Genomic DNA, 25,095 nt, shown 5'->3' with positions numbered 1-25,095 from the left:
TTGACGTTGATGCTGAATACAAGTATCAATCACATAAGACCCTTCTCCTCTCTGTCTCCAGCTCCTCCTTTTATTCTCTCAACATGAGGAACCAGATTCAAGGAAGGACAGGTTCAAAGAATATGAAATAGACAACAAAAAAGATCATAGCTCCATACTACAAATGAAAGGTAAGACTTTTTTGATAACAATAAATGCACATTAAAGATTTGAAGCCCACTCAATAAGCTAATTGCTACTTTTGTATGTGTATTTATATGTCCCCTTGTATCCCTATTGTCCACCAGTTTCTGATGTAAATTTCCACGACCTTCCCCAAAGCTCTGGAAATTCCTGATATGCTAATGTTCTCCAGGTTCTTGAATTCTCAAGGGCTGCCGCTGCCTTGGGCTACAAGGATGCAGGCATGAAAATTAGCTCTTTGACATTTTCTAGCACCAAATGTTTCTCACACAAAGCATTCATGAGCTTTACTGAATATTAACTGAGTATTTGGTAGTTACTGGTCAGAATCACATAATGAATCTTACACATTTTACTATCTGTTAAACTACTTTTGACTAATCCTATGCTATATTACATTACATTCTCTTTCTAATTTCATTCTATTTTTGTTTCCTTCTTCCATTTCAACACCTCAGGAATATCCCTCTCTTTTTCTCTACCTCTGTATCTCTAGGTCTCTGGACAACTTCTGAAGGAGTTGGCAGCTCTCATTCTAGTTCAGACATTTGAGCAGAAATGTCCTCTGCTGCCCAATTTCCCAGCATTCTAGTCTCAAACTTTCCACTTCAGGCTTCCCACTCCCTTTCCTTCACTGGCCTCTCATAATTTTTGCCTGTGGTGTTAACTCCTTGTGACGGCTCTTGTTGACCTGACTCCTTCTCCCTGCACACCTGGGTACAACTTGTCTTTCATCTTTGTTAAACTTCCACTTCACCAATCTCCTGGTTGATGAAACGTTAACAAACATATGCATGTACAGAATTCACAAGAGAGATTCCCCTCTGTCACAGGAAGGAATACATATAATACACATTCAGTAGAGAGAAGGGCTATTCTTCCTAACCACAACAATAGCTAGGTATAGGGAGGGAAAAGGAACTAAAACACTATCATGAAGAGCTCCCAGGGCAGCCCTGGTGGCTCAGCGGTTTAGTGCCAACTTCAGCCCAGGGCATGATCCTGGAGACCTGGGATCGAGTCCCACGTCGGGTTCCCTGCATGGAGCCTGCTTCTCCCTCTGCCTGTGTCTCTTCCTCTCCCTCTCTCTCTCATGAATAAATAAATAAAATATTTTTAAAACGAGCTCCCAAAGATTATATTCTCCATAAAGTTCTTAGAGTCAGAACACATCTTAGAGATAATCCATTTCAAATGGGGAAACTGAGGCCCAGAAGTATTAAATACCTTGTTGCTGACCACATAGCCAGTTTGAGGCTAGAACCAGAGTCTCTCAATTTCGCAAATGCTATTAATGGTTGTTTGCATGATACATTATTATCTGTCTTTGTATTATAATGGTTCAGATATTATTAACATAAAACATACGCAATATTCTCCTGCACTAAAAAAAAAAATGATGAAATGCTAATTGCTTTTATTCTTATGGCCATTTGTGTGGCTGAGCAAGAAGAGGACAAAAAATGTGGTTGAAACTAAAATTTATACGGAATCTCAAGGGTTCCAGAATAGCAGGACAGACTTGAAAAAGAACAAAGTTGGAGGTCTCACATTTCCTGATTTCAAAACTTACTACAAAGTAACCAAACAATGTGGTACCAGCATAAAGGGAGACATTTAGACCAATGGAATGAATACAGAGCCCAGAAATAAACCCTCACATGCTTGGTTATATGATTTTCAACAACAGAGCCAAGACTGTTCAGTGGGGAAAGGGTAGTCTTTTCAACAGATGGTGTTGAGAAAACTGGATTGCCACATGCAAAAAAATAAAGTTAGATCCTTACCTTACATCATATACAAAATGAACTCAACATGTATCAAAAACCTAAACATAAGATCTCTTAGAAAAGAAACAACAGGGGAAACTCTTAAAAGAAACAAAAGAGGAAAAGCTTCCTGATACAGAATTTGGCAGTGATTTCTTAGCTATAACACCAAAAGCACAGGCAACAAAAGAAATATAGATAAAGTGGATTTTACCAAAATTAACCAACTTTTGCACATCAAACAACATCACTGACAGAGAAAAAGGCAGCCCACAGAATGGAAGAAAATATTTTCAAATCATATGTCTGATAATGGATTAATATCCAGAATATACAAAGAACATATACAGCTCAACAACAAAGGAGCAACCTTATTAACAAATAAGTCAAGAGACTTGAATAAACATTTCTCCAAAGAAGACACGCAAACGGCCAAGAGCACATGAAAAGATGTTCTATATCCTTAATCAAAACCACAGGGAGATATCACTTTACATTCATGAGAATAGCTACTATCAAAAAGAAACAAACAGAAAATACATGTCGGCAAGGATATGATAAAATTAGTGAACTGCTTGTGGGAACTTAAAATAGTTCAGTCTATACTGTGGAAAATAGTATAACAGTTCTTCAAAAAGTTAAACACAGAATTATCATTATGATCCAGCAATTCTACTTTTGGGGTATATACCCAAAATAACTGAGGGCAGGAACTTCAACAGGTATGTGTATACTTATGCTCAGAGTCGCAAATTCACAATAGCCAAAAGGTGGAAGAAAGCCCAGTGTCCCTTGACAGATAAATGGATAAACCAAATGTGACATATACATTCAATGGAACATTATTCCGCCTTAAAAAGTATGAAGTTCTGACCCATGTAACAACCTGAATGAATATGGAGAACATTATGCTAAGTGAGCTAAGTCAGTCACAAAAGGACAATATGAGGTACCTATATGAGGTATATGAGGTACCTACAGTAGTGAATTTCATAGAGATAAAAAGTAGAATGGTATTTTGCAGGGGCTGGGGCTAGTTGTTGTGAAAGGGAAAGTTTTGTTTAATGGGTAGAAAGTTTTAGTTCCAGAAGATTAAAAAGTCCAAGATGGGTGGTGGTGAAAGCTGCACAACCATATGAAAGTATTTAATGCCATTAAACTGTACCCTTAAAAATAGTTAAAATAGCAAATTTTAAGTTATATGTATTTTACCAAAATATAAAATGCTACCACAATATGTTCATATCTCAGTGATCCTTGCACAAAAGTATTCATTTCTTCAAAGCATTTAAATAGTCAAGGTTGAAAAAGACTCCTGCTAAAAGCTGTGGGGATACAGAGAAATATAAACTGTATCTTAAGATATAAAATAGAACAGAAAACATCACCATATAAACAAATGGATTCCAATGTAGAAAATGATAAGAGGAGTAATAGAAAGTGAATATCCAGGAACCCTAAGATTACATTTGCAGGGGTGAGGACCCTATAAGGAAGAAAATGCAGAGTAAAGGTGCAATCACACACAAAAAATTATGGTTCAGGTATGAATAACAAAAGCAGTTCTGTTTGTATGTAGCACACAGTAGGATAAGGATGGAAAAAAAAGTGTGAAGTCAGATGGGATGATCATGGAGAGCCTTGAATACTGGACTTTGGAAATTACAGGCAATTCAGTCAGGAGAAATTTTCAGTCATTCTTCATCCCTGGGCACTTCTGATGTAAGGGACTCTACTTCAGCTGTCCAGAAATATCAGATGGTACCATCAAGGTTTGACAGCATGCTTGCTAAATGTGATTACTGCTGTTTTTTGTTCTCTTCTCTATTTGGTGGGTCTATGTCACACGTAGAAACCTACTTGCAAGAGAGTCTGGAAATGTATAGTTTTGTTATTTTCCAGCTTTAGACTCTAAGAAGTCAAGACCAAAGTGTGCTAGAATGGATGCTGAATGAAACTACCTGCTGTAGGTACTGGAAAGCTAAATCTGATAAGCTTTAATGTCTCAGGTATAAAGTGAGAAGGAAGAGTGTATCTATAGGACGCTGTCCATGTTCCTAGCTTTTTCAAATGGCAGCATGCAAATATGGAACTGGGATCAAGTTGGAACAGGGAAAAATGAAAAATGATAAATTCTGTTTTGGACAAGTTGAGTTTAAAGTACCTGAAGAACAACTCAGTGGAGATTTCCAGTAGCACTTGATGATGTAATTTTGGAGTTCAGGGAAGAAAGCAGAGATGAAGTGAGATCTGAGCCTTGAGTGTAAGGTGAAAACCTGGAGGGAGAAATATTACTCAGGGTAGAGTAAGCTTAATGAGAAAGGAACATACACAAATGTGAATAACACACTGAGGCATAATTAAGAGGCCAGCAGTGACATGAGATGCTGCTATGAAAAACCAGTACCAGGGCTACAGGTGGGAGGACAAGTGTAAAGGAGGCAAAAAGCATAAATGACTCAAACTGTCAAATGCTACAAAAGGAATCCAATAAATAGAAGTCTTAGGAGGGAACAATAGATTTATTTTTTTTCTGTCACATTTTATTTTTTATTATTATTTTAAAAATAATAAATTTATTTTTTATTGGTGTTCAATTTGCCAACATACAGAATAACACCCAGTGCTCATCCCGTCAAGTGCCCCCCTCAGTGCCCGCCACCCAGTCACCCCCACCCCCTGCCCTCCTCCCTTTCCACCACCCCTAGTTGAAACAATAGATTTAGCCACAGCAAACAATTCTAACTCCAGATATCTCATGATTCTGAGACATACAAAGTAGTATATTTTTAAAAATTGTTTTTAAAATATTGTATATTATATTCAGAAAATATTTTTAAAATACTGATAAAGATTTGAAATCATTTGTCACTTCAAAATTCATAGTATCAAAATAATGCTCACACTTCATGTATTTTAAAGATTTTATTTATTTATTTGACAGAGAGAGAGAGAGAAAGCAAGCACACAAGCAGGAGGAGCGGCAGACAGAGGAAGAAAGAAGCAGGCTCCCATGGAGCAGGGAGCCTGATGCAGGGCTCGAACCCAGGCCCCTGGGATCATGACCTGAGCCAAAGGCAGTCGCTTAACTGACTGAACCACCCAGGAGCCCCAGTGCTCACACTTCAAATATTCACTTTCCTTCCAAGGCATTCTTAAGCATTTAGAATACACAAGGCATAAACAAGATAACTAGAGATGATAGATAGGTTTTCAGCATTAGTTTAAATAGTAGATGCTGACCCCAAATACAAATGATAACTAATATTTTTCTTTTTATTTGGAAAATTTTTCTTAAAAAAATCTGAAGCTACATATTATAGTTGAAGGTACATTACAAATAATTAGTTAAAATTTAAGGCAATAAAAAAGTACATTTGGAGAGGTAACATTTTCAAAAATTAAAGTAATAATTTCAAAAAATTTTAAAAAGGAATGCTTAAAAATTGAACTAATAGGGCAGCCCAGGTGGCTCAGCGGTTTAGCACTGCCTTTGGCCCAGGGCCTGATCCTGGAGACCTGGGATCAAGTCCCACATCAGGCTCCCTGCATGGAGTCTGCTTTTTTTTTCTGCCTGTGTCTCTGCCTCTCTCTCTCTCTCTCTCTCTCTCTTTCTCTCTCTCATGAATAAATATTTTTAAAAATTGAACAAATATATAGCTAGACAGATACAAGAATTGAATAAAACAAGGAAAACGAATGAGAAGTCACAAAGGTCTAGCACCATCCTAATAAGAAAGACTATGTATGTGGAAAAGAACACATAATTTTCGTGGCTTTGACAAGCACAAGTGACTATCATCAACAACCCCAAAAAAGTAGGATTAATAATAATTTCAAGGGATGGCATAAAAAAGACTAAACAGAATTTTTTAGAAACTTTGAAAAGCACAATTTTCTCTAGGTTTTGTCAGAAGTTGCTAAGAATTTCCAAAGTATACAGGAAGTAACTTGAAATATATCTCAAAAGTCCCGTAACAACAATAGTCCATTTTGAACAGTATCAAACTGCAACAATAACTGTTCTGCATTAATTTTCTTAAAAATGTATGTTCAGTGAAAACATTGAAAAAGCCAAGAAGATAAAGTTACACTTTTCTTTTCATCTGAGCTGAGCACCGGTCTATGCCTATTCAAAGGGATGCTGTGCAATTTAGTGCAGCTGTTCATAATGAGCAGCTAAGAGGAAATCATTAACGCAACTCTCAACCACCTGACTTCTACCTTCAACTAGAAGAGGTTAGTTGTAGACAGTGCAAAGATGGTTTACATGCCAATAAAGGGAAGAGGGGAACAAAATGTAAATTTCTTTGTGATATATGTGAATGTTGTCATAAAATGCAGTTAGTTGGCAACTTTCCAAGCTTTCCTTGAGGGACCCCACATTTATAATTCCAGTTGCTAAAATTCACATAATTACAATTTCAATTTCACTTTGAGAATATTGTTGGGTTTCTTTTGTTCCTGATCAACCTAACAGCTGTGTCTCCAAGCTGAAGTGTTTCCTCACGGCTTCAAACATTTTAAGAAAACAAAATGAGGATCATATTTGGGACTACAATTAAAAGGAAAAAAAATACCCCATCCCCTTAGAAGATGAGGGGATTGCTCTTTTATTTGCTTTTGAAGAACACATGTAAAGCATTTATGAAGCCAACGCAGCTGCAGGACCCACTTATCATATCAATTGTCTACCCAGTATCCTCTTCAGCTTTTATAGATTCACATTTAAGATACATAGCATGTATTTCTTGCCATGGCTCTAGAATATTTGTTCTTAAAATCAGTATTTCAATGATATTATATAAGGCACCAATGGAAGACAGGTTATCTGAGGATTTTCCAGTGTCACCTTTACTTCATAGTAAAATCTTTCTATCAAGCTAGAGAGAGAGCTTAGCAAAAAGTTAGGTTACTGGAAATAATAAATGCACAACTGATATGTCATCAATAACAAGTAAAACATATTCCAGTAAAGCACTTTTAATGAATACTTTCACTGAAACCCCTGTCTTTCACATATTCTGTACAGAATACAAACTCCTGGGCATTATTTTTAAATAAAAGTAGTAAGTCAATATTGATAATGAGGTGGTATCACCTAAAATTCACCCTTAATGCCTTTTACAAAAATATTCCATCTTTGGGGTCTGACTAAAAGAACTAGGAAACAGAAGTCTTGGAATATGTCTTGCTAAAATAAACAGAAATATCTTTTATTCTTTAAAAACAGTAACTTAGAATAATGAATATACAATTGCATAAGCAACAAATTAGTGCAATATAGATGGTGTATCTGTGGACCAGATATGTGCGCTTAATTTTCTTCTGACATTTTATCCTCTGATAATCATTTATATCAGAAAATTTTACTACAGATTAATCAGACCTAAAACACAGAGTGACCTACAGGCTAAGAAAAGGAGACCAAGAATCATTATCCTATTACTTAGGTTAGAGCTGACAAAGCCTATTAAAACTATCAGGACTTTGGAACATTGCAGAGTTTACAAAAGTTTCATGAGTCATGAACACTTTCCAATAAACACCACCTAAATACCTCCCATCGAACTTTATCTTTCTTTTTTTGTGTGTGTCTCTTTATCCTGAGTGCCTAAGGAATCATTAAGTGTGTTTCATTTTTCTTAAGCACAAACAATTAAACAGATACATTAAGTTTCCAAAATCATAAATCCAATAATGGTATCGCTATTGTTGGTCTTTTCAATCAGCTAGGAGAGACTCCAACATCCAGCTCTATAACCAGGTCAGCCACAATTTGAAGCAAATCTTATACCTGAAATGTAGTAACTCCAACAAATGGGCATCTGAAACAAAATCTGCTTGTTGCCTGCCTACCACACTCATATCTAAAACTGAATTCTTCTTAGTGAACATGATAGGCATGCCCACATATACATACAGACATTACCAACCCGTGAGCAACTGGCCATGGCTTGATGGCAGTGAATAATTTCATTACACATTCTGATGCAAAGTCCACCAAGGAAAGAACACTACACTGCTGTCTAATTTACTGAGAAAAAATAGACTATGAGATTTTTTTCAGTACTGGAGTGTAATATTTCAAGTGATAAACTTTGAATGATTTTAATGCAAATCAAAACCATTCAATAGGCAGATAAAGTCTTGATATCATCATTAGTACCTATTCTTGTATTATACAAAGCACTGGATAATTGAGTAACTATCTTTGAAATAGTTTCTAATGTCTCCTTTGCTTTCAAAATGTCAGCTGTCTCTTCACCCTTTGATGCCTGTGCCCACCTCGCAAGTACTTTTCTCTAGGAGACTGGGAAACTAAACAGTGAAAATAATAACACTCTTTCAATTAGATGGCCAGGATTGCGAACAGCCCTTTTTATTTTGTTAAAACTTGTAATTATAATTTCATCCTGCCTTCCTGATTATCCTATATTCTGTAGATAACCTAAATTTATGTCAGACTGTCCACAATCAGTAAAAATAAAATGAAAAACAAAAGTGTTTTAAGCTCGTGCCTGTTTCTATTTATTTTAAAGAGGTAAATATATACATTTTTTATTTCACTATCACATATTGTTTAAGCATATATAAAACATATTTGTAAAAGAATGTGCTGGAGATGAAATATACAATATTTGAAAAATAAACATGCCTCATGCCCATTCCCCATTTACACCTAACACTAAAGCAGTGCTTTAAAACTCTGGTTGTCTATTTGGATTAGTTGCCTACTTGCTCTTGATGTGTATCAGAACTTAAAAGAGATAATTTACAAGTACAAAAAAATGCAACCTGAGCTATGCTCACTAAATAATGATGCTCATTTTCAATCCGATCCACAAATTACACAATAGTTTTGGTTAAAATTCAGTTAGAAAATTTCTATCTTCAGTAAAGCTAATCAGCAATTTTTCTGGCAAATTGAAAGGTATTAAATATTGTAGTTATTCATTAATTCATTCACAAAATGTCTTTGTTTAATCTAGTTTCCCCAAAGGAAGCTTTTATTCATTCAGAAAATATTTTCAATAATGTGGGAAATACAGTGTTTAGAAAATGTAGTTTTTATTTTTAATAAAGAGTTTAAAAAAATCACAAAAACCCTGAAGTAAGAATTTGCTTCAAAAGGGGTTTGCTTTTATGTTTCTAGGTGTTTGACCTGCAAATCACTGGAGCTTCATATTTCCATCACTAATATCTGAAGGTTCAGTATACACTTCTGGAAAGATTTACTATTAGATAGCAGCTATAAGTCCATATTATCAATCATCTTCTTCCCAAAATATAATTTCTTGCCCAACTTCCTGTCATTCTAATTAGCTCATTGCTGTTTTTATCCTCCATGTTAATGATATGAGCCTGTACCACATGTAGTAGGAGAAGCTCTGCCACTTGTGAATTATCACTTGTGTTTTCATCAATAATATTATTCCTAATAAGCAGCTTCCTTTTTTCACAACCCACTCTTCCCCTTCCTTCCTTCCCTCCCTTCTTCTTCTGTCCCTCCCTTTCATTTTAACTAAATATTTCTTAGTTTCTTGTCTATTTTCTGAAAGTTAGTTTCGTTAAAACAAGGTAATATAACTGGTTAATCCATTTATCCTGCACACATAAACTGCACTATGTCAATATACACTGAAAGAAAGAGAATAAGTGAAGGGACCACTGCCAACTCCTGGAGTCTTTTAATTCCCATTCTTTCCTCAAGACATCTTGTCATGGCCATAGAATAGAGACTGAGTTAAAAAAACAGTGCCAATTCATATTTCAATGCTAATAAAGATTACTTACTTCCTAATTTTTTACATTCAAAACAAACACAAGATGTTCTTAGCACAAAAAAGATAATTACGATGTGACAGAGGTATTAGCTAAAGGTACAGTCATAATCATATAGAAATATACCTGTATCAAATCAACACATTGTGCACCGTATACTTACATGGTGTTATACATCAAATATATCTCAATAAAAATTTATTTTAAAAATTGATGTGTTAATGTTTTCTTTATGAACTGCACTGGCTCATCTTGCCCACCCCTGAGATTTGTGCTTCAGAGACCACTGATATAGACACGGAAGAGATACTATAATTTTTGAACAGGAGGATGATATCAAAATCCATATCCAAGAATGTTCACTCTGTGTCGAAAATAAATTTGAGTAGGCAAAATGATAGATCAATAAAGAAACAGATGATAAGGGTGCAATCACTGGAAATGGAGACAGGAGGGAGAGGAGGACTTTAAGGATGCCTCCTATGTGTCTTATACCACTTGGCAGCAGCCCCGCAATTCAGCAAGACCTCACAGGAGGAGGTAGTTTGGGAAGTGGGAAAATTATTCATTCAGTTTTTATATATGCTTGATACTCAAGTAGAGCATGCAGCTGAATGCAGAGATGTGGAGCTGAGGGAAGAGGTTAGGGTAAAAATCAAACATCATCTCAGGATGATGATGGATCAAACACCATCTCAGGAGGACTTTAAGGATGCCTCCTATGTGTCTTATACCACTTGGCAGCAGCCCCGCAATTCAGCAAGACCTCACAGGAGGAGGTAGTTTGGGTAAGTGGGAAAATTATTCATTCAGTTTTTATATATGCTTGATACTCAAGTAGAGCATGCAGCTGAATGCAGAGATGTGGAGCTGAGGGAAGAGGTTAGGGTAAAAATCAAACATCATCTCAGAGTTTTAAGCAGCAATGTCCACAATAGCCAAACTGTGGAAGGAACCTTGGTGTCCATCAAAAGACGAATAGATAAAGATGTGTTCTATATATGCAATGGAATATTACTCAGCCATCAGAAAGGACGAATACCCACCATTTTCTTCGACGTGGATGGAACTGGAGGGTATTGTGCTGAGTGAAGTAAGTCAATCGGAGAAGGACAATCATCATATGGTTTCACTCATATGGGGAATATAAGAAGTAGTGAAAGGGATTATAGGGGAATGGAGGGGAACTGAGAGGAAAAAATTAGAGAGGGTGACAAACCATGAGAGACTCCTAACTCTGGGAAATGAACAAGGGGTAGTGGAAGGGGAGGTGGGTGGGGGGTGGGAGTGACTGGGTGATGGGCACTGAGGGGGGCACTTGACGGGATGAGCACTGGGTATTATGCTATATGTTGGCAAATTGAACTCCAATAAAAAATATACAAAAAAAAAAAAAGAAAGATAGCAAAGGCATGGGGCATCGTCTCTAAAGGCCATTGGTAATATGAAACTAAGAAAGAATAGGCTCTATTTCTTATGTTAACATCTTGCATTTATTAATTTTTTAGACTCATTGATTCTCCATTTGGAAAACATGGTGGCATGAATCTGAGACTGTGGTAGAAGGGCACAGGTAAGGTAAGGAAATACAAGGTAAGTCAGTTGTAGAAGCTCAAATTCATTTGTATGCTTCTTGGTGAGAACTTACCTTATTTGGAGTGCCAAATAAGGGGGACATCCACCAAAGTAGACTAAGGGAGGCCAGAGGCAGAACCAAGACACAAGTGGATAGGAGGTCATTACAGTGTGGGAAGAGGATCGGGAAAGAGGAACCAGAATGTGAGGGGTTTGCCTGGCATACGGGACACATCCAGTAAGTACTATTACTGTATTCATTTAAAATAGCCTCCTGATCTTTAGAATTAAGTAGTAAAATATTTTAATACCTTATTCAAACAAAGCCTGTGTATAAGATATATGTAAGGAATAATTTAAAAAAACAAAACCAAATACCTGTGTAACCAGCACAGCTTTGTAAACATTCTCCGTACCAATGCTGCCCTCTATTTACCTTCCCTGATTACGTCCCATTCCCCCTCTCCCAGAGGAAACTATAGGCCTGAAATTTATGTTCTTAATTCTTGCTTTTCTCTATAGTTTGGCCAAATGTCTAAATACATATTTTATAAAATATTGCTCATAAAATTTTTTATACTCGGTGAAATTTTACCCCATGCAGAGAATCCACTTGATGAAATATTTTTGGCCTGGTTAAAGTCCCTACATCCACTAACAACAGTATTTCATCATGTAAAACATACAGTATCACTTGTAATGGGAAACATTTATTGGCAGCTGTGTAGTCAGCTTTAAGGTCTCATCAGATAAAAATGCTGCTGTGACAATCACAGCCTAATTTGTCTTGAATGTTTTGAGAGACTCGATCATAGCATTGGTTTTTATCTTCTAGCATTAATGTAGCTTTCATCTTCCCAGGAATTCTCTCTTCCGTATTTTCAAAACCACCCAAGTACATTGATTTTGAGTAGTATTCATCCTGGTTTCTGATCGTAAAAGTGACACATTCTTTTTAGAGGGAATTCATTAGCCCCCACAGTCCTTTTAAGGCTCAACTTTGAAACTCAAATGACTCCTCAAATTCATAAATATATGAAGTATTTGCATAAGCTCTTTGACTTTATCCTTAATGAAACTGGATAATATGTAGTGGATTAATATTTCAACATTTATCTAAATACTCTTCCCTAATATGTGCCCATTTACTACAACACCCACCACAAGCACACACAAACACACATATAGCCACTGCCCCCCCCACACACACACAATGCACCTAATAGCCAAGACAGTAAAGTGAGATCCTGAGGTTAGACTCATCAAATTATAAATATCTGAATTTCAAAATGCCAGGAAGAAGATATCAAAAGGACAAGAGAAAAATATTTGTAACCTAGGCATCCTTATAAGTCTGCAAAAAAAAAAAATTGTGTGCAATTCACACACATACCCATGAACATAAATAGCTGATAAAGGTAAAGTATATTCAATATCAAAGGAATTCTTTTCAAGCAGAAAACTACAAAATACAAAAAAAGAAACAAACACAAAAATAAAACAAAGATAGTATCCAGAATGGGAGAGTTTAGAGAAAGTAGTTGTGTAAATTGAATCGCTATTTCATACTATCAGTCAAAAGCCTGAAGATGCTTACTGCCTATATCCCTGTCTCCTAAGACATGGGCACAAATGTTTAGGTTTCAGGCAATTCACAACCATGGTTACATTAAAGACAATCTGAGCAATGCAAATGCTAACAGAAGACGATTGGCTAAATAAAATACGGCACATCAATACGATGACATTTGCATAAATCATTAAGATCACATTCTTGAAAAATCATTTAGAATATTAAAAGATGATAGGGGCGCCTACGTAGCTCAGTTGGTTGAGCTCTGCCTTCAGCTCAGATCATGATCTAAGGGTCCTGGGATGGAGCCCCAAGTGAGGCTGCCTGCTCAGTGGGAAGTCTGCTTCTCCCTCTTCCTCTGTGCTGGTGATCTCTTTCTCTCTCTCTCTCACTCTCTCTCTCAAATAAGTAAAATCTTTCAACAAGAACAAAAGAATATTAAAAGATGATAAAGGGAGGGGTGCTTGAGTGGCTGTCAGTTAAGCATCTGCCTGCAGCTCAGGGTGTGATCTCAGGGTTCTGGGATCCAGGGCCATGTACATGGCAGGTTCCCTGCTCAGTGGAGAGTTTGCTTCTTTCTCTCCCTCTGCCCCTTCTCCAGCACTCCCTTCCTGCACTCACACTGTCTCTCCCTCAAATAAATAAATAAAATCTTGAAAAAAAAAGATGATAAAGGGATACGATATGCTGAGTAAAGAAGTTTTAAAATGATGTATTAATGTAATTTTATAAGAAAATACTAAAAAAGGGCATCCCGGGTGGCTCAGTAGTTTAGCACTGCCTTCAGCCCAGGGCCTGATACTGGAGACCCGGGATCGAGTCCCACGTTGGGCTCCCTGCATGGAGCCTGCTTCTCCCTGCCTGTGTCTCTACCTCTCTCTCTCTCTCTCTGTGTGAGTCTCTCATGAATAAACAAATAAAATCTTTAAAAAAATTTAAAAAATAGCAAAAAAGTAATTTATATAGTTTCATGTATATAGAAGAGGTATATTTTATAAAGTATTTTGGAGAGATAATGAAATATAAGTAATTTTTTCTTATTGATCTTTCTAAAATACTTTTTCTTTAAGCATTAATTTAAAATGTTATTTTAAAAATAAGTATCCTAATACACAAAAATTATAGTTCTCAATATATGCATGCTATATATTCTGCAAATTCTTACAAATATTAACTTTCCCAACATACTTTAAAATTATTACTATATTCATATTTTCTTACACCATAAGTATTATATAAGGCACTTCTGTACTATGAAGCTATCTTGTTGCAATTTTACTTATTTACAAGCTAACTTCCCCACTGAAAGTCAGTACAGCACTAAAAAAAAAGATATAATTGTACTATTTTTCCTTATTATTCATATATAAAATTTAAAGTCCATTTTGTAAGAAACATTCTTCAGTGATTTATAGAGGAAATTCTTTAATGCCTAAAGACATTTTTCTTAAATGCACATGAAACTGAACCATATGACAATAATTGGGAATCTTTCAAAACATTTAAAAATCCAATTTTAGTGGCTTTTTAGTAATAATACAATTTGAGAGAACATTTCAGTTCTCTACACAATAAAATTGTATCCTTTTATTTAGGAATAATGATTCAGTTCTAGAAATTTTTAAAATTAATTTTTCATTTTACATTAGTCAAATGGTTCCAAGATACTAACTTAATGGGAGGAATTTCTGAATATAAGCAAGAAGGAAAAATAAAGTAGAAGGAAATGAAATTTTCTTAATTCTACCAACTTGAAATTTATTTTTAAAAATCAACAGTAATTACCTTTAAAAGAAAGGAAACTTTTACTAAGTTCATGAAATTTTTACATTGCGCTGCATCAGTATTGATGTGTATGCCTCTGGTCTCTCCCCTCTTCAAATAATGCCCTTGTAAGTAGCCCAAAATACGTATCTATCATGTCCAAATGAAATGGAATTTTCTCCATGAAGAAACTTCTCTACAAGTAGAATTATTGTTTCTCACAGGTTCTCTAATAATATTTTATACCCATCTTAAGATGTTCCATTTCAGACTCAGGAAATGTCAGTGGCTCAAGTAAGCCGACTTACCTCAAAGTTCCAATGCCTTGGAGCTCCCTTCCTCACCTGACTGCAAAACCAACAGCTCCTTCCCTTTTCCAGAAACATTTTCTATTGCTCTTGTATTGCCTTTTGCTGGTCCAGTTTCCTCTCTGAGATTACCTTTCCCTCTACCTATTTATCAGAAAACCGCTTATTTTTTTTGTGGCTGTGTTTGAACTACACTTTCTAGAAGAAGTTTCCTTTATCCCGAGTGGGAAGTAAGCTTATCGTCTACTGATTTCTTTGTGTTAAGGTGGTGTTGTCCTTATTCTTGTTTCTTGAAAGTCCAGATTGGTCTGAATCATTTTTTGCATCTAAAATACAGCATTTGAAATGTCTTTTGATAAAGAAACACTACTTGCCAGATGAAAATTTACATAGATCTCCCAATATATTAAAATGTGCTTTAGAATTTCTTGCTTACATTTGCATTTATGATCTTTACTTATTTTGTAGTTAATCACTGAAAACACTGAAGCCATTTTGAGAATTGTTAAAGTAGAAAATCCGAATGATCTTTATTTAAATCTCTATCGATAGCTGTATTTTTTCATTTATTTCTGAATTTTCTTTAGGTTATACAATATCAAAACATCATGATTTACACAATTGCCTTTCAGTCTTAAAATATTTAAGTTACTTGGTTGCAAATGAATAAAAGAGAAAAAGAAGGAAATGTCAAAGTTGAATTATAGTACACATCATCTTATTTTTTTTTGTATATTTTTTATTGGAGTTCAATTTGACACCATATAGCATAACACCCAGTGCTCATCCCGTCAAGTGCTCCCTTCAGTGCCCGTCACCCAGTCACCCCAATCCACCACCCACCTATCTATCTTTCCACCGCCCCTAGTTCGTTTCCCACAGTTAGGTGTCTTTCATGTTCTGTCACCCTCACTGATATTTCACACTCATTTTCTCTCCCTTCCCCTTTATTCCCTTTCACTTTTTATATTCCCCGAATGAATGAGACCATATAATGTTTGTCCTTCTCGGATTGACTTACTTCACTCAGCGTAATACCCTCCAGTTCCATCCACGTCGAAGCAAATGGTGAGTATTTGTCGTTTCTAATGGCTGAGGAATATTCTATTGTATACATAGACCACATCTTCTTTATTCATTCATCTGTCGATGGACACCGAGGCTCCTTCCACAGTTTGGCTATTGTGGACATTGCTGCTAGAAACATCGGGGTGCAGGTGTCCCGGTGTTTCATTGCATCTGAATCTTTGGGGTAAATCCCCAGCAGTGCAATTGCTGGGTCATAGGGCAGATCTATTTTTAACTCTTTGAGGAACTTCCACACAGTTTTCCAGAGTGGCTGCACCAGTTCACATTCCCACCAACAGTGTAAGAGGGTTCCCTTTCTCCACATCCTCTCCAACATTTGTGGTTTCCTGCCTTGTTAATTTTCCCCATTCTCACTGGTGTGAGGTGGGATCTCATTGTGGTTTTGATTTGTATTTCCCTGATGGCAAGTGATGCAGAGCATTTTCTCATGTGCATGTTGGCCAAGTCTATGTCTTCCTCTGTGAGATTTCTGTTCATGTCTTTTGCCCATTTCATGATTGGATTGTTTGTTTCTTGGGTGTTGAGTTTCATAAGTTCTTTATAGATCCTGGATACTAGCCCTTTATCTGATATGTCATTTGCAAATATCTTCTCCCTTTCTGTACGTTGTCTTTTAGTTTTGTTGACTATTTCTTTTGCTATACAGAAGCTTTTTATCTTAAACCCCAGTAGTTCGTTTTTTGCTTTTCTTTCCCTTGCCTTCATAGATATATCTTGCAAGAAGTTGCTGTGGCCAAGTTCAAAAAGGGTGTTGCCTGTGTTCTCCTCTAAGATTTTGATGGATTCTTGTCTCACATTTAGATCTTTCATCCCTTTTGAGTTTATCTTTATGTCTGGTATAAGAGAATGGTCTAGTGTCATTCTTCTGCATGTGGATGTCCAATTTTCCCAGCACCATTTATTAAAGAGACTGTTCTTTTCCAGTGGATAGTCTTTCGTGCTTTGTCAAAAATTAGTTAACCATAGAGAGGTCCCATTTCTGGGTTCTCTACTCTGTTCCATTGATCTGTGTGTCTGTTTCTGTGCCAGTACCACACTGTCTTGATGACCACAGCTTTGTAGTACAACCTGAAATCTGGCATTGTGATGCCCCCAGATATGGTTTTCTTTTTTAAAATTCCCCTGGCGGGATCCCTGGGTGGTGCAGCGGTTTGGTGCCTGCCTTTGGCCCAGGGCATGATCCTGGAGACCCGGAATCGAATCCCACGTCGGGCTCTCAGTGCATGGAGCCTGCTTCTCCCTCTGCCTATGTCTCTGCCTCTCTCTCTCTCTCTCTCTCTGTGTGTGTGTGTGTGTGTGTGACTATCATAAATAAATAAAAATTTAAAAAAAAATTCCCCTGGCTAATCGGGGTCTTTTCTGAGTCCACACAAATCTTAAAATAATATGTTCTAACTCTATGAAAAAAGTCCATGTATTTTGATAGGGATTGCATTAAACGTGTAAATTGCCCTGGGTAACACTGACATTATCACAATATCAATTCTGCCAATCCATGAGCATGGAATATTTTTCCATCTCTTTGCGTCTTCCTCAGTTTCTTTCAGAAGTGTTCTGTAGTTTTTAGGGTATAGATCCTTTACCTCTTTGGTTAGGTTTATTCCTAGGTATCTTATGCTTTTGGGTGCAATTGTAAATGGGATTGACTCCTTAATTTCTCTTTCTTCAGTCTCATTGTTAGTGTATAGAAATACCACTGATTTCTGGGCATTGATTTTGTATCCTGCCATGCTGCCAAATTGCTATATGAGTTCTAGCAATCTTGGGGGGGGGGGGGAGTCTTTTGGATTTTTTACAGATAATATCATGTCATCTGCACAGAGGGACAGTTTGACTTCTTCTTTGCCAATTTGAATGCCTTTTATTTCTTTTTGTTGTCTGATTGCTGAGGCTAGGACTTCTAGTACTATGTTGAATAGCAGTGGTGAGAGTGGACATCCCTGTCTTGTTCCTGATCTTAGGGGAAGGCTCCAAGTGTTTCCCCATTGGGAATTTGCTGTGGGCTTTTCATATATGGCTTTTAAGATGCTGAAGAATGTTCCCTCTATCCCTACACTCTGAATTCAGAGTTTTGATCAAGAATGGATGCTGTATTTTGTCAAATGCTTTCTCTGCATCTATTGAGAGGATCATATGGTTCTTGTTTTTTATCTTGTTGATATGATCTATCACATTGATTGCTTTATGGGTGTTGAACCAGCCTTGCATTCCGGGGATAAATCCCACTTGGTCACAGTGAATAATCTTCTAATGTACTGTTGGATCTTATTGGCTAGTATCTTGGTGAGAATTTTTGCATCTGTGTTCATCAGGGATATTTGTCTATAATTCTCCTTGTGGTGGGGTCTTTGTCTGGTTTTGGAATCAAGGTGATGCTGGCCTCATAGAATGAATTTGGAAGTATTCCTTCCCTTTCTATCTTTCCAAACAGCTTTAGTAGAATAGGTATGGTTTCTTCTTTACAAGTTTGATAGAATTCCTCAGAGAAGCCATCTGGCCCTGGACTTTTGTGTCTTGGGAGGTTTTTGATGACTGCTTCAATATCTTCCCTAGTTATTGGCCTGTTCGGGTTTTCTATTTCTTCCTGTTCCAGTTTTGGTAGTTTGTAGTTTTCCAGAATTGCGTCCATTTCTTCTAGATTGCCTAATTTATTGGCATATAGCTGCTCATAATACGTTTTCTAATCGTCTCTATTTCCTTGGTATTGGTTGTGATCTCTCCTTTTTCATTCATGATTTTATTAATTTGAGTCTTTTTTGTTTTTAATAAGGCTGGCTAATGGTTTAGCTATCTTATTAATTCTTTCAAAGAACAAACTCCTGGTTTTGTTGATCTGTTCCACAGCTCTTCTGGTCTCTATTTCATTGAGTTCTGCTTGGATCTTTATTAACTCTCTTCTTATGCTGGGTGAAGGTTTTATTTGCTGTTCTTTCTCCAGTTCCTTTAGGTGCAAGGTTAGCTTGTGTATTTCAGTTTTTTCCAATTTTTTGAGGGACGCTTTTATTGTGATGTATTTCCTTCTCAGGATTGCTTTTGCTGTATCCCAAAGATTTTGAACGGTTGTATCTTCATTCTCATTAGTTAACATGAATCTTTTAAATTCTTCTTTAATTTCTTGGTTGACCTATTCATCTTTTAGCAGATTGGTCATTAACCTCAATGTGTTTGAATTTCTTCCAATTTTCTTCTTGTGATTGAGTTCAAGTTTCAAAGCATTATGGTCTGAAAATATGCAGGGTGCAATCCCAATCTTTTGTGTTGGTTAAGACCTGATTTGTGACCCAGTATGTGGTCTATTCTGGAGAAAGTATGTGCATTTGAGAAGAATGTGTATTTGGTTGTGTTTGGATGTAAAGTTCTTTAAATATCTGTGAAATCCATCTGGTCCAGTGTATCATTTAAAGCTCTTGTTTCTTTAGAGATGTTGTGCTTAGAATATCTGTCATTTTCAAAAAGTGCCGTGTTGAAGTCTCCCAGTATAAGTGTATTATTATCTATGTATGTCTTTACTTTGGTTATTAATTGATTGATATACTTGGCAGCTCCCACATTAATATAAATATAAATATATATAAATATTATAAATATATATTATAAATAATAATATATATTTATAAATATATAAATATTCATGATTGTTAGGTACTCTTGTTGGATAGATCCTTTAAGTATGATATAGTGCCCCTCTTCATCTCTCACTACAGTCTTCGGGGTAAATTTTAATTTATCTGATATGAGGATGGCTACCCCTGCTTTCTTTTGGGGACCATTTGAATGGTAAATGGTTCTCCAACCTTTCATTTTCAGGCTGGAGGTGTCCTTAGGTCTAAAATGAGTCTCTTGTAGACAGCAAATAAATGGGTCTTGCTTTTTCATCCAGTCTGAAACCCTGCATCTTTTGATGGGATCATTTAGCCCATTCACGTTCAGAGTTACTATTGAAAGGTATGAATTTAGTGTCATCGTAATACCTATTCAGTCCCTGGTTTTGTGGATTATTTCTTTGGTCTTCTTTTTTCTATTACAGAGTCCCCCTTAATATTTCTTGCAGAGCTGGTTTGGTGGTCACATATTCTTTCAGTTTCTGCCTATCTTGGAAGCTCTTTATCTCTCTTTCTATTCTGAATGAGAGCCTGCGGATTGAGTATTCTTGGCTGCATATTCTTCTCATTTAGGACCCTGAATATATCCTGCCAGCCCTTTCCGGCCTACCAGGTCTCTGTGGAGAGGTCTGCTATTAATCTAATATTTCTCCCTATATAAGTTAGGGATCTCTTGTCTCTTGCTGATTTAAGGATTTTCACTTTATCTTTGGAATTTCAAATTTCACTATTAAATGTCAAGGTGTTGAACAGTTTTTATTGATTTTGGGGGGGGACCTCTCTATTTCCTGGATCTGAATGCCTGTTTCCCTCCCCAACTTAGGGAAGTTCTCAGCTATGATTTGTTCAAATATGCCTTCTGGTCCTCCATCCCTTTGGCACCTTCTGGAACCCCAAATAAACATAGATTTTCCTTCTGAGGCTGTCTCTTATTTCCTTTAACCTTTCTTCATGGTCTTTTAATTGTTTTTCCCGGGAAGTCCCGGTGGCGAAGCGGTTTAGCGCCACCTGCGGCCCAGGGCTTGATCCTGGAGACCCGGGATCGAGTCCCACGTCGGGCTCTCTGTATGGTTCCTGTCTCTCTCTCTCTCTCTCTCTCTGAATAAATAAAATAAAAAAAATAAATAAATGTAATTGTTTTTCCCTTTATTCCTCAGCTTCCTTCCTCGCCATCAACTTGTCTTCTATGTCACTCACTCTTTCTTCTGCCTCAATAACCCTTGTCATTAGGACTTCCAGTTTGGATTGCATCTCATTTAATTGATTTTTAATTTTGGCCTGATTAGATCTAAATTTTGTAGTCATGAAGTCTCTTGAATCCTTTACGCTTTTTTTCCAGAGCCACCAGTAGCTTTACAATTGTGCTTCTGAATTGGTTTTCTGACATCGAATTATAATCCAAATTCTGTAACTCTGTGGCAGTGAGTACTGTTTATGATTCTTTCTTTTGCACTGAGTTCTTCTTTCTAGTCATTTTGCTCAGTGCAGAGTGGCTAAAAATGAGTTGAAATGGAAAAAGGGAGAAAAAACAAAACAAAAAACAAAACAACAAGAAAAAAACCAAGGAGGGATACCCTGTTGTTCTATATATTAAATCCCTCAACTTCTCCTGGAGCTTTCCAGTGCTGCTGGGTCAAGAACTTGCTCTTCCCCTGTCCTTCCAGCTGGTCTTCAGGGGGAGGGGCCTGTTGCATTGATTCTCAGGTGTGTGCACCTGGGGGAGCTGCCCTGCCCCTGCCAGGTGCATGGCTCAATGGGAGCTGTTTACCTCGTGAGGACCCTGTTCCCTGCTGGCCTCACTCCATCCCAGGCACAGGGTGACACCAGGAGGGACAACAACACTGGCAGTGTCAAGCTCTCCAGCCCTGGAGTCAGCCCCTGCAGTAACTACTGCAACTCCCAGTCTGCAAAGGCCTGGATGCTCCCGGGGTGGGACGCTGACCTGCACAGCTTGGGGGCACCCAGCGCAGGAGCGTCCTCACTGTCCTGTGCCCTCCCTGCCTCCGTCTGTCCCGGGGGGAGCGCAGGATCCTGGGCTGTATCCCCTGGTGCCCTGGGATCCGGGGCCTGTGCTGCTGGAATCACGCTCCCAGGGGGCCGCGGCTCCCAAAGGCAGCAGGGCGCAGCCCCCTCCTCCCGGAGCTGCTGCTACCTGACCTTCTCTCCGAGGCCCCGCCAGGCGCACTCCAGCCCTTTACAGAGCTCGGCCGGGTGTGCAGTGCGCTCTCCCCCAGGCGCACTTCCTCTGTTAGTGACCCCGGGAGACTGGAGGTGTCCCTCCCCTCCTGCGGTTCTGCTCGATTTCCCTGCTCAGCGCCTTTCTGTCCAGGAAGAATCTGGTGCGCATTTTTAAAGTTCCTGCTTCTCCCGGGCTGGGTTTTCCTGTCGGGAGGCACGCCTACTGGCCTTAGCCTGGCTCCTCGCAGCATGCCCCACCCCCCACCACCTGGCACTGAATTCTTTTTTAATTTTTTTTCTGCCTCCGACCTTGTTTGAAGTGCAAACTCTTCTCTCTGTAGCATTCCAGCTGTTCTCTCTTTAAATCTCAGGTCGAATTCATAGGTTTTCAGGATGATTTGAAAGTTATCTAGGTAAGTTGGTTGGGACAGGTGACATGGGGGCCCTACTCCTCCGCCAGCTTGCACTGCCCCCTCGACATCATCTTTTTTAAATTTTAATTTTTTTCCAACTTTTAATTTAAATTCCAGTTAGCGTATAGTGTAATATTGGTTTCAGGAGTAGAATTTTGTGATTCATCATTTACATGTAGCACCCAGTGCTCATCACAGCAAGAACACTCCTTAATACCTATCACCCATTTACTCATCCCCCTGCCCACCTCCCCTCCAGCAACCCTCAGTTTGTTCTCTGTATATAAGAGCCTCTTGTGATTTGCCTCTCTCACTTGTTTTTTCCCCTTCTTCTATGTTCATCAGTTTCATTTCTTAAATTCCACATGAGTAAAATCATATGGTATTTGTGTCTCTCTGACTTATTTCACTTAACATAATACAATCTAGCTCCATCTACATCATTGCAAATGAAAAGGCTTTATTTTTTATGGTTAATAGTTCATGTGTGTGTGTGTATATGTGTGTGTGTGCATATATACACCACATCTTCTTTATCCATTCACCAGTTGATGGACATTTGGGCTCTTTCCATGATTTGTGTGTTGTTTATAATTCTGCTATAAACACTGGGGGTACCAGTGCTCCTTTGAATCAATATTTTGTGAATTATAGTAGCCGTCCTCTTAACAGATACAGTTAGATGGTAATTAGACTATGTCAAAAAATAGCTAAGGTGAGGCTTATGAAAGATTACAAATTTAACTTAATTTTTTTGACTTAATTTTTTAAAAGTAAAACATATAAAGGTTCACATTGTTACCATATTTAAACTATGGAAAAGACCTTTCTTTGTGACTGCTCCTTACAGCTTCTTATAATCTTTCTTACATAAACTACTCCAAGGCACCATCTCTATAGTATTAATTTCTTTAAGACATAGCAGAAATTTAAAGATATCTAAAATGTAAGCAACTTGAACATGAAAATCATGTAGATTTTTATGACTTTTGTTTCCAATAATTTACAGTTGGTTTTCTATACCTAACTTAATTATGATTTTAATCAAAACTTTCCAAAGCATTTAATTTACTTTTCTTAGAAACATTTCCTTTTGGTTCTATATTTTAATCTCCCTAAGTTACAATCAATTCAATTATATGAACAATTAAGTATTAAATTTAATGTAATAGTAACTCAGAGAACAACAAGCATAAACAGGTTTGGAAACAAAAATAACTGGCCCTTGATTAGCATATAGCATAGGTAGAGTGTAATGGAGTATGTGGGCATGCAACCAACTATCTAACTTTGGACATCCATCTTGCCTTTGGTTTTCAGAGGAAATGGGTTATTTCATAGTCTAATGAGTCATAGAGTATAGATTTAGAGGGTTTCTATTGTAATTACTTAACAATAATTGGACTCCCTATGAGAGATATAAAAAGCAGAGAAAACATTAAATATGTGTTAAATCTATCTATAATATCATCTTACCCCTTGCCATTAAGAAATTAGTTGAGGGGCACCAGCGTGGCTCAGTTGGTTGAGCATCCAACTCTTGATTTCAGCTCAGGTCCTGATCTCAGGGTTTTGGGATCAAGCCACATGATGGGCTCCATGCTCATTAAAGAGTCTGCTTCTCTTTTCTCCCCTCAGTTATATGTGCACTCTCTCTCTCTCTCTCTCTCTCAAATAAATAAGTACATCTTTAAAAATATATATATATATATTAGTTAATATTGTTAGATTACCAAGACAAGAACATACACCAAACAAACATTTCTGAGCCTTGCCTGGCATGTGTTTGAGCTCTATGCAAGTGGGTTGAAGTTATCATTACTTAATTTAATTAATATTTGACTCCCAAAACATGCAATAAACTGTACATATTCTAGAAGCACAGCAACAAAAAGATCCATTCCTTTTTATGAACTTATATTTTTGAGTTGTAGTCTCCAAACCTTTTATTCACACATTTCTACCACTACAAATATTTGAGGACTATCTATATTTGTATTTACTTATCAAACTATAAACATATACTTAGGTATAGACTTTATATGTATTATACATGTATATACTTATAAATTACATGCATGTGCATCTATACATATTGTGCTTTATGAAATAACGCACAGTCAACTTTGGAGCCAATGGTTCTTCCACTTCCACAATTTTACATAAGGGAACATGCACAGTTTTGTTTTGTTTTTTTTTTTAACATGACCAGTACAAAGAAACCATCATCCATTTGATTAAAAATATTCTAAGAACAGCCATATGCACAGTGATTGAAATAGATAGTTTATTGCATGGTCTACCCTAAAAACAAATACATCTTTCTGCATAAGTTAATAAATTGGTGGACACAAAATGTTTTACAACACATATGAGGGTGTTTTAAATTATATTTTAAGGAATGTTTGTAGAGCCTTGGCAAAACTCTAGCATTTGAAGACCATTGCTCTCTGGTCTGAAGCATTTAGTGTGTGGCCAGATGCTCTCTGTGATATTTATTACTTGATAAATGTTATTTTAAGGAGAACTGTTCATACACTTGAGCAGCAAACTATACTCTTATACTTTATTTTCCCATGCTTTAGAAATATTTACAGATTAAAAGAACTGGAAGACCTAACTGAAATCCAGCTTCATACTTTTTTTTAACTCTATAATGCTTCAAAACCATAGTGTCCGATTGGAGAATACACTATAAAACTGAAAAATGTATTAATCCATTCTGCATTTACATTACCTTATTAGCACAACTAAATATGGCTTAGGGCTTGGAAGGGATAAGAAATAAGGGAGGAAGGAAGAGGAAAGAGAGAAGGAGCAGGCCAAAGGAGAAAGGGAAAGGTGGAAAGGATACAA

The 25,095-nt window shown here is 37.1% G+C and overlaps 1 protein-coding gene across 19 annotated transcripts in view; it reads right to left on the bottom strand.

Annotated features, from left to right (window-relative positions):
• Window positions 1-25,095, bottom strand: part of CFAP299 (cilia and flagella associated protein 299) — a 625,333-nt gene that overhangs the window by 301,895 nt on the left and 298,343 nt on the right. Inside the window, exon 6 of one of the 19 annotated variants that reach the window (XM_077882653.1) lies at window positions 3,996-4,228. The exons of the other annotated variants lie outside the window; for them this stretch is intronic. Within the exon in view, the coding sequence (XP_077738779.1) occupies window positions 4,019-4,228 (210 nt within the window). The 3' untranslated portion in view covers window positions 3,996-4,018. Of the gene's footprint in view, window positions 1-3,995; window positions 4,229-25,095 lie in introns of those variants that run through there. 19 annotated transcript variants of the gene reach the window in all.

Source organism: Canis aureus, chromosome 33, assembly GCF_053574225.1.
Source record: "Canis aureus isolate CA01 chromosome 33, VMU_Caureus_v.1.0, whole genome shotgun sequence".
Taxonomy (NCBI): domain Eukaryota; kingdom Metazoa; phylum Chordata; class Mammalia; order Carnivora; family Canidae; genus Canis; species Canis aureus.
Note: the sequence above shows the minus strand (reverse complement) of the source record. Positions and strands in the feature narration are given on the sequence as shown.